This window comes from Diprion similis, chromosome 10, assembly GCF_021155765.1.
Source record: "Diprion similis isolate iyDipSimi1 chromosome 10, iyDipSimi1.1, whole genome shotgun sequence".
Lineage (NCBI taxonomy): Eukaryota > Metazoa > Arthropoda > Insecta > Hymenoptera > Diprionidae > Diprion > Diprion similis.
This window is the reverse complement of record NC_060114.1, coordinates 9,733,745-9,743,639: the sequence shown is the minus strand read 5'-3', so window position 1 is coordinate 9,743,639 and position 9,895 is coordinate 9,733,745. Positions and strand designations below refer to the sequence as shown.

The window sequence follows — 9,895 nt, the reverse complement described above, 5'->3', positions numbered from 1 at the left end:
GACGCAGGTCGATCATTCGAATATCGGGTTTCACTGTTCTCCCTGTTAACTCTTCTTGTTTTTGCGTATAAAACCGTTTTCTGTTGCTCCGTGAAAAAGAATCACATGTTTTTCGGCGAAAGATAATATGTAACAGAGAGTTTCCATTGATAGTGTACTCATTTGCTTGTTATTTTTTTGAGTTTCCTTCTTCTGTCACTGCTTTCTTTAATAAAAAAAAAAATATGAATAACACTTGCAAGATCGCCCGGGAGATCAGACACGCACGCGGCGAGTGAATCTTCCAACACTCAGTCGTGTGCCGTCGTAGTGCAACAATGCTACATCATTCATCCTCGTCGACCAATGTGTAAGATAGGTTCCGTTACGTTTTGGAAGCTTTCCCAATGCCTTTGCAATGAAAGCTGGCCAGTTGTCAGAAAATAAATACCATAGATTGCTGCGGACGCTAGGGCGCGCCTACTTTCGAGACTTTGTTCCTACGGCTGTAACCTGATTGGCCTCGGGCTACCGCCTAACTTGTGTATACGGTATTCCCCCAACTGCAATCAATATGTACAGCATAGTAAGTTCCACGCGGTGGACAGCTCACACGGCCGTTGGGCGATGATTCTCAAACGATTCCGCTCCTCCCGCCTGCACTCGACAACCGACTGTCCGTCAGTCCGTTACTACTTTCGCCTCTTCTTCCGCGTACTCTCTCATCTTCGTACCTTTGTTTTACGTTCCCTTCTTCTCCCTCTCGATTTCTTTCGTGGGTCTTTTCCTCTGGTAATATCGTCCCTCGAATCACCCCGTCCTCAAAGGATAACCTGCAGAGTGTAGTCTTGAAACCGGTTTTCGCGATCTTTCGCCTTTGCTAAAAATAAACGTTAGTCAACCGGCACACGGTTATCTCGCTAGTGCTGAACGCGTGTTTCAAAAAAGATTTTGACCGTTGGAACATTTCCGAAAGACAAGAACTGATCGATACTCCTTGTACCGTCTAAAGACGAAGCGACGATAGTTTTTTCTCACGTGCTGGTTATTTACTAGAGCGAAGTCGGCCCGTAGGTAGGGAGGTACGCTTTAATAGTTCTCGTGTACCCCACTCTACCTGTCATGCCTACACGCCATTTTGATTCGGCAAGGTGTGCACGTTTTAATCGTTGTACCGCTATCGAAGCGCGTTTTTCCAGTAACAACCCGGCACTTGTTCACTCGGAAACCTTTCTTTCGAAAAAAGTTATCGTTGATCTCTGGTTGACCCTTTGGTTGGTGGTTCGATCCGCGAGTACAACTCAAACGACTCTGCTATTTCTACTGCGTATCGATTCCAAGGAATTACCGATTCTCCTTATTGTCAAGACATTCTGCAGTGACGTTTACCAGCCAGTGCTTGTGTAGCGGAACCGTATTCAACGTACGGGAGCATCAGACACCGTGACGAACGATACTTGAACGATCCTTGCAACAAACTGCAATGCGTAGGATAGTAGGATACCTGCAGTACACGAATATCCGTCTTGATACGTTGAATTTTATTACTTTTTCGGCCTTGGCTGATTTACAGTGTAGACGTAACCAAATCTATGATCATACGCTGTTCGTCAGCTTGAACGTCCAATTAGAGACGTTTCATCAGTTCGCTCTCCCACCGAAACGTGCTGTTAAATACTGAATGGTCTAGCGGTAGCAGGTTGCCTTTGGTTTGCCACTCTTGAAGTAGCATATTCATCATGTACCGCTGAATCAGGGGATTCTTGGTTACTGCAGAATCATAAGTATGAGAACCAAGTTGCAGAAGAATCCACTCATCGGAAAAGCATGTGGAACAATGCAGGTTAGTGCAGGTATCCACCTGGTTACCAACGGTCATAACCATGTCATTCGACGAACGCAGGTGCAGCCGGTACTTGGGCTGCTATCGAAAATAACATTTTCGCTGCTTTCGTTTCCTCCAACGTCTGCAGCCTCATTACAGGAGCATTATAATTCCATTGAGATAGTACGGATGAGCTATAGCAAACTGATGGGTAACGACCCTCGTCGCAGTTATAATATTTGACGGAATATCTTCTTCCCTCCCGCCCCCCCTCCCCCCCCATCACCGACCCTCACCTTTCCATTAATCGAGGAATTCACCTTGTCACCTTGTCACTCTCGACTTGTCGGCTGGTGACAATTTTTGAGGGGTTCTCAACCGTGTTATCACTTTGTAAACGAACACCGTGTTTGTAAATGCGTATTGAGAACGAGGAGAACGTGTGCGCAGGTCTGCGCGATGGGCAGCACTGAACCGCTGTTGCAACTCGATGCCGCTGGTGCCAAGGCACCGCCACGTTCGCTCAGGCACTCCCCGCGGTTGGTATATACAGCGTTATACCAACGTACAGACGTGCATACCTATGTGTATGTATGTACATTGTAGGATTAGAGTTCCTCGTTCCAGCTCCTCCTCACCTTGGCGTGAGCAACCGAACGGCAGAGCTGCGCGGCGAGGAGCAGCTCGGGGGAAAACGGAGTAAGAGCCGAGGAAGCGTGACGGTGGGGAATAGAAGTCGACGAAGTACGCCTACGAAGGTGCGGCCTTTGCGAACGATATTTTTCATCGCAGGCACTTTTTCGGTTTTCATTATACTCGTTATATATGTATACTACTAATTAGCCCCACCTGCCGGCGGCGAGATCCTATACAATGTATGTAAGTACCTTAGTGCCTGTTTAATCGCTGCAGGTTGCCGTGCATGCAGGAGTCTTTGCAGGTAATCCATGCCCCGAGAGTAGGTTTACATGTCGCTGTCCAACGACGGAATCGCGGCTACGAATCTCGGCTGAACTGAACCCGCAATCGGTCCGAAACACAATACCGTTATGCACAATAAGACGGGGCAGATAGCGGGAAAGCCGATAACGATTGCGACACCTTCGAGAACATCGAGGATCGCGTGCGGCAACGAGGCTTCGCGCCTATCCGGCATCGCTTGGATGCAATCGCTTGTAGATGCCCAAAAGTGTAGACAAAACGCGGGATGATGTAGCCAACTTTTTCATTTGTCCGACTTTCCGAAACAATGCGTTGGGTTACGATTCCACCTGTTATAGCAACGTGTATAACCTGTGACGCACTCCTAGTTTTCAAAGACGTTTCCCACCTCAATTACACACCTGCAGGTGCAGTTTGATCTTTATCGTATCAGTTGAGCCACATTTCTATAGGACGTTCAGGCAAACGCACAATTTACTGCTTCAACCAGACTGCAGACAAACAAGGGCATAGAAATCGGCACTGCTCTTACCGCGAAGATGAAAATTAGAGTAAAATCACAGTCACCTAATCGAAGTACACTTGGTACATATTGTTACTTTTGGAATTAGTAACGATTTTGCTGTGAAAAAAAACAAGAATCTCGCGATGAACATCTTTCGTTGTGGAGATAAAAAAATGTTGCAGCATAAAAGTAACAAAATCGGTAATGCGCGACTTAGATATACGTTCAGGTTAAACAGCCGTTACTCGCAGGTCATAGTCCTGTCCTGCAGGCTCCTTTACTCTTCCGGAAGCCGTCATCTCATCGGATCACGCAACCTCTCGGCTATTTTTCAATCACTACAAACTTAAACATATAATTGCGTGAACTTATCAGATAATAAATTCAACGATAGTTGAATTGAGTGAAAACTTTCTCAAGTGATTCACCATTACCGCATCAAAATAAGGACCAGGATTTTTTCTGTATCGTAGATCCGGCGCTGCTAAAAGGGTTTTGCAATACTTACCGCAAGTAAATTAAATTTATTTCTCAAGTCAATTAATTACCAATTTCTAGTTGTCACTGGAAAGCATCGTCACCTTAGCTTCGACAAAATAAACAGTATCAAGACAGATGCCAATTAAGACTGATACTTGTGAGCTTGTGACCTTCGGCTCAACCTTTGTAGCCCTGATTGAAGACATTTTTCAGCCCTCCTCCTTGCGTCTTCGAGTTATACCTACAAAATACTAGGCCAGTATTTTTTTTCTTCAGAATCTAGATTTACATTACAGCGGGTTAACCTGGTGAAATAATTGACCCAAATAGGTGACAACGCGATCCGAATTATTCGGTTAATTGGCGAGACGGTCCAATTATTGTAATAATTGGTAATGTTATATAATGTTTCAGCCATTCACGTGCTTTAATCAATTAATTAAAAATTGTTTATACCTTTTCCTAAGAAGCGTTCAACACATAGGTACCGCCAAAGATTACTGCAATTGGAAAAAAGTTTTCCATCGATTGGGTAGTATGTAAAGGATCTTGAACTTCGGAATAGCCTACTTATTATTTTTCTCTTTTTTCCTAAAACCATTCACTTTTATCTAGGTTAATACGTACAATTTTATACTATGTTTCCTTCTTCCATTTCGCAATCGTGAAGACGCACGTGCAGGTCACGTAATATAAGTACATATATAATATTTATGACGCATACGCTTGATGATATCGCACTACGTAGGTCAAAACTTGGGGTTAACCAAGTTAACCCTAACCAGCTCGGATTGCCATCAAGAAAGCCGTTCATCGCTATCACGTGCTCCCTTCTCTTCGGACTATTCGCAGCAAGCTCAAAAGTTAAATTAATTAACAGTTCCCAGTTACCTCAGGCCGGCACCGAACCTCATTGGTCTTCCGACCTTTTTCTGGGTGTTTTCTCTTATCGACCACCTACTGCAGACCTAATCTACAAATAATAATACAATGTGTGTGTGTGCATATTTAAATACATTTATATTAAAGGTGCACATCGTGCCGCAAGTCAGTCGATGTTTAAATTCGCCAGGCTCAAAGGTACCAGAAACCTATTTCAACCAGCGAACTTTACTAAACAAAGCCTGGCTGGGTGTTTCATCCGTGTAAACCAATGGCGAGGGGCCCTATGTGAGTATAGAACATAATATCTGAAATACATCATTCTAGAAATAGAAAACGTACGTATAATTACTCACAATTAATGAATGGAATTAATTTCATGACAGTACCAATAGCGGTCAGATCTGCCAACTGAGTCCATCAAAGCATAAAAATGTAGCCAAGTACACACTTACACACCACCTGTTACTTTAGTCTTTGAACTCTGGTTTCAAATATCCGGTGTTAAATATCAAGTATAGTTCCAAGTTTTCTTTTTTCCATGTGATGTGCATAATCTTTGAGTGATTCAATTTATACGTTACATGATTCTTAACCTCTGATACAATTTTGAAATTCTTGGCAACAACCTATTACCTGTGCCACGATTTATGATCCTACTTTCTCATGTCTGTCATGTATTTTGAAAAAACAATAAATCAATGTGTCAGAGATAAAATTGCCGTGGACGATCATCTTGATAATAGCACCGTTCATTTTTAGATATTGCAAACAATACTGTAAATCTAACAAAGGATCGCCCAGTGGATGGAACTACACATCAGCAACTTCATATTTTCGGCCCAAAGAAACAACCGCGAAATTTTCAGCAAAATCTGTGATCCGGAGGTCTGATACTTTCCTTGTGAGCCGGAGCTGTCCATACGAGCTGTCAATACCATCTGTATGTCACCTGAACGGTAACTTCGTACACCTGGTTATGTTCGTTTTATACCATTTGTACCTTCTCGCGATACCATTATTAGATTTCGATGTTTGGATTGCAAACTCGTTGTCATATTGATTGAACTTTGCTACTAGGCAATAGGAAAATATGTCTATCATATCTAATAAACTACACATGTTGATGAGTCAAGCTGACGTATCCAAATTAGCTATATTTTTTAATCAGGTCTGTGATGCCTCCAACTTCGTACTTACCCAAGTTGCATAGCTGCAACTAATTGAACATAAACATAAAACATTCTATCATGTGACGATAACAAGGAACACATCGGTGATTGTTAGGTAGGCATGTAAGAGAAGCTACAACGCAATGAAAATAATTTCAGAGGGTGAACAAGTTTTTAATACATATTTTTTATTAGGCTCTATTTATATTTATGTAGTTTATTCATATAATTAGACATCAAGTTTTACACTAATAATAAATGAATACATCGCATAATGTTAGCACATAGATAGACAAGTCAAGGAATGTTTTTTAATCCAGTCAAATGATAAAAGTTTGTGTTTTGTGTTTCCAAAAATGGAGTGAACAGTCTTCGGTCGGGCCTCACGTAGAATAGAAAAATGGCATTTATCTTCACGTAGGTATATCGGTATCAATAAAAAGATCTATCTTCGCTAAATCCCCGAAAAAAGAAATAGGGTAAATGAGAAGAAAAAAAAAACTGAATTAGAAAACGAAATAAACCATCGATGTGAACGAATTAGCAAGCAATTCAACTTCGCTCGTAAAGCAGTTTTTATCAACGCAGTATTTTCGAACGAATTTCCGGTACAAACCCTCGGCAGGGTCGCCTGGCCCCAAGATACCCTGCACGCAGATAAATTCCGCATTGTACATACAAAAAAACCACAAAGAACGTAATTCGCAGTCTGATTTCACGTCTGCCTTACGAAGAGAAAATGATTTTTACGTTGTTTCATACGGACGATACTTGTATATGTATCACACATTATTACCATATCCTATCTATAATATATATTATAGTAAAGACCGAGTTACGCGAGTAGGTGCCTGGAGCCTGCAGGATGTCTGCGATTTACTCGCGATACGGAGGGTAGGGCCGTTCTGCATTTGCGAAGAACCAATGGCTTATCCCCACTTCTGGAAGATGCCCATCCGTTGACAGCGGCAATTTGAGCCCCAGAGGTTACATCGGCAGCTCGAATTGTAACAGCAGTCGTTTCGCCGATGATCACAGTTACCATCGCGGCGCACGCAGCCACGCCTGTGTAGACAGCCAGAGATTAAATTAAATCGTAATTAAAATATAAGTAAATACACTTCCCGAGATGGATTCTGACCGATTCAAGGCCACCGGTGTCGTCTGCTACGCAGGTTGAATAGATGGTAGCAGACGACACCGGTGGCCTTGAATCGAGCAGAATCCACCTCCCGATGTACAACTGCGATGTGCAACAGCCGGCGAAAAAAAACGTTTTCATACCGGGTCTCGTTTTACACATAGCTGTGGGACGAACGCATTGTTGAAGAAAAGAGTTTAAGGTGGATGAAAGGAAAACTATCAAAATCGGAAAAATTGTATCTCTTGCATCGTAGAGAACACAAAGTCTAGTCAATAGATGCGAATGGGACTCACTTCTGTTGAGCTGCGTGAAGTAAACGATCCAATGCATTGTCCGTATAGTCGGAATCGGTGAGCCCATCATCTTCTGCGATCCGTTCGATCTCTTCTAGAAACGTACCGGTACATGCAACAGATATATAGATGTATATATGTACATTTATATATATGAGGCAATCGATGTCGACTTACCAAGCCCGTGACCCCAACCAATTTAGATTTATCTGATTCTTTTTTATATGATCGACCTTCCTCCGAATTTATATATTTTTTTGTTATACGCCATTTAAACTATCTCAAAAACACCATTTCTCTTTTTTTTTTTTAATTCACAGACATTTTCTGACATGAAACGGTGATTTTAAGCCCAGAACTTGAGTGTGATTCGGATTTTTTCTATATTTTTAGAGGGATTCAAACATTTTGGAAGCGTCTTGCTCTGGAAAAATAGAAAAACCCTGACTCACACTTCCGTTTTGGACTTAAAATCATCGTTTCACATCAAGGAAAGTTTGTGAATTTTACGAAGAAGAGAAAAATGACGTTTTTGAGTTAGCTTAAATAACGAATGAAAAACGTTTTTAAAAAATGAATCAAAGTTTTTTTCGTGGTTGTTGGAGAAAGATCAATCATATGAAAAAGAATCAGCAAAATCCAAATTGGTCGGTGTCACGGGCTCGGTGAGTTGGCATGGAATGCCCCATATAGGTATACAAATTGTACATATCGTGTACAACCGCATGTATTTGCGTTGGCAACGCGCGATAGACGCACGGAACCACAAAATCACCGCATAACACCTTATACCGTACTACCGAAAGGACAATTTTCTTTTCAAAAAAGTAGAACTCTGCGAAAAATTATAGGTGTAATATACACCGTATACTATACATTCATGTCACACGGAAAAAAAAAATTTGCTGGAGCAGTAAATTTAAGTGTTAATATAGAGACAGCAAGAAAATTCGTTGCAACAGCTGGAATTTTGCGAATTTAACTAATGGGTTTACTACAGTGGGAAGCCCTCGCAAGACCTTTGCTATTTCATTGAAAATTCTTGTTGCTACAATATTAACACGAAAATTTGCTTGGTCCGTCGAATTATCTTTTCCGTGCACAGCTACAGGTATTAAAAAATTATATTTACAACTGAACCTGTGTAAATCCGATCGATCTATCATCTTTCCTGACAGCAATTTACGTTCGCGTGACCCTCGTGACGTTGATTTTTTAAAACGTTTTAAAGGAGTTCAGCACGTGGCAAAAAAACTCACTTTTGTTGATTTATTCGTGTAAGTGTATAAATGACTTGATTTACTAACGAATGACTATTGATTTACACAGGGGAAAGGAATGAATTCTACTAGTTGATCGGTACATAGTTAAAGTACATTCGCAAAAGTGAGAAGAAGAAAATTTAAACGAAAACACACATACTTACCATCTTCGAAGTAAGGATTTGCACAACCCCGATCAGCCAAGAGGACGAAAATTGCACAGGCAAGAGTAAGTAAGCTGGTCTTCATCTTGTACTTCGAATTTTATCTCGTTAAATACTGTCAGCTTGTGCGCTAAAGCCTTGCTTTGTCTTTCCCCCCGTCTTCGACTCTTCTTCGGCTTGTATGAAAGAAAGATTTTACGACCTATACGTTGTCAGACGATCAACACCTTGCCACTCTAATATCCTTCTATCTCACTCTGACCTTGTCTCGCACCTTCTTATCTGTTCAGCAATACGTTATACATGTAATTAGGATGATCCTTAAAACGGGTTTGGGTAAATTCCAATCAGCTCTAAATAGATAAATGAAAATTCGTCAGCAAATTCAAACTGGCGCCTGTAAGTACACGATGTTTTTCATTTTAAAATAACATTGACTTTGAGGTGTCGTTCAAAAGATTCTAAGTTTACACGAATCGAAAGAATATTGTTGGTACTAGTTGGAAGAAAATTTGGAAACTCCTGATGCGATATTTCGTATAGTTGCAGAACTTGAAATGTCCCATCAAGGGCAATTTTCATTTAGAAATAAGACTCGCAATACACTTTCGGTTCGTACGAATTGTGATGCGGAATTGCGCTTTGATACTGAATTTCAAAATTCACTCCAAGTTCATATTAAGGGTCGTTCTAATATCCATAGCCTACACATGTAGTGCTATCATTAATATGTGTATGTATGTATGTATGTATGTATGTATCTTTACATATATGTGCTGTATTTACTGGATCTCTGACGCACCAAGCACCCACATCTCTCTCTCTCTCTCTCTTTCTCTCTCTCTCTTCCTCCCTCTCGATCTCTCCCTCATTCACGCACGAACCCACAGTCACACACCTTTTCGTACTCCACGATTCTCTTAAATTCCAGAACGATGTTCGACGCTTTTTTTTGTCCCTATAATACCTAACACTGCGATTTTCTTGATTAGTCAATGTTTCTCTCACTCTGTTTATCTCTGTTCTTTCCACGCCGTCCCTCTCGTTTGAACGTCTAAGTCCCTGTCTACCCTCCTGACGCTTTACCTCCTCTCGGTTTTTAATTCGTATTGTTGGTCTTATTACTCGTTGGCGGGTTGCTGCCAGAGTTGCGAGTGACGCGCGCCAGTTCAATCCACCTTTATATAGACACGGGAGGCGTGGCCTCCTACAGAGGTTCCGTGGGTGCTGTGGTACGGGGATGAGAT

At 41.5% G+C, this 9,895-nt stretch overlaps 1 protein-coding gene across 2 annotated transcripts; it reads right to left on the bottom strand.

Moving 5' to 3' along the window:
• Positions 1-6,379: 6,379 nt before the first annotated feature.
• Positions 6,380-9,815, bottom strand: LOC124411572 (toxin Tbo-IT2-like). 2 transcript variants are annotated; one of them, XM_046890772.1, is made up of 4 exons: positions 9,657-9,815; positions 8,649-8,930; positions 7,223-7,316; positions 6,380-6,850 (listed from the first exon to the last, which is right to left on the bottom strand). In XM_046890772.1, the coding sequence occupies exons 2-4, from the start codon at positions 8,731-8,733 to the stop codon at positions 6,715-6,717; spliced, it is 315 nt and encodes a 104-aa protein (XP_046746728.1). In that variant the 5' UTR covers positions 8,734-8,930; positions 9,657-9,815; the 3' UTR covers positions 6,380-6,714. The 2 variants fall into 2 exon arrangements, with proteins under 2 accessions (XP_046746728.1, XP_046746729.1); XM_046890773.1 differs by having other exon boundaries at positions 9,701-9,807.
• Positions 9,816-9,895: the final 80 nt, after the last annotated feature.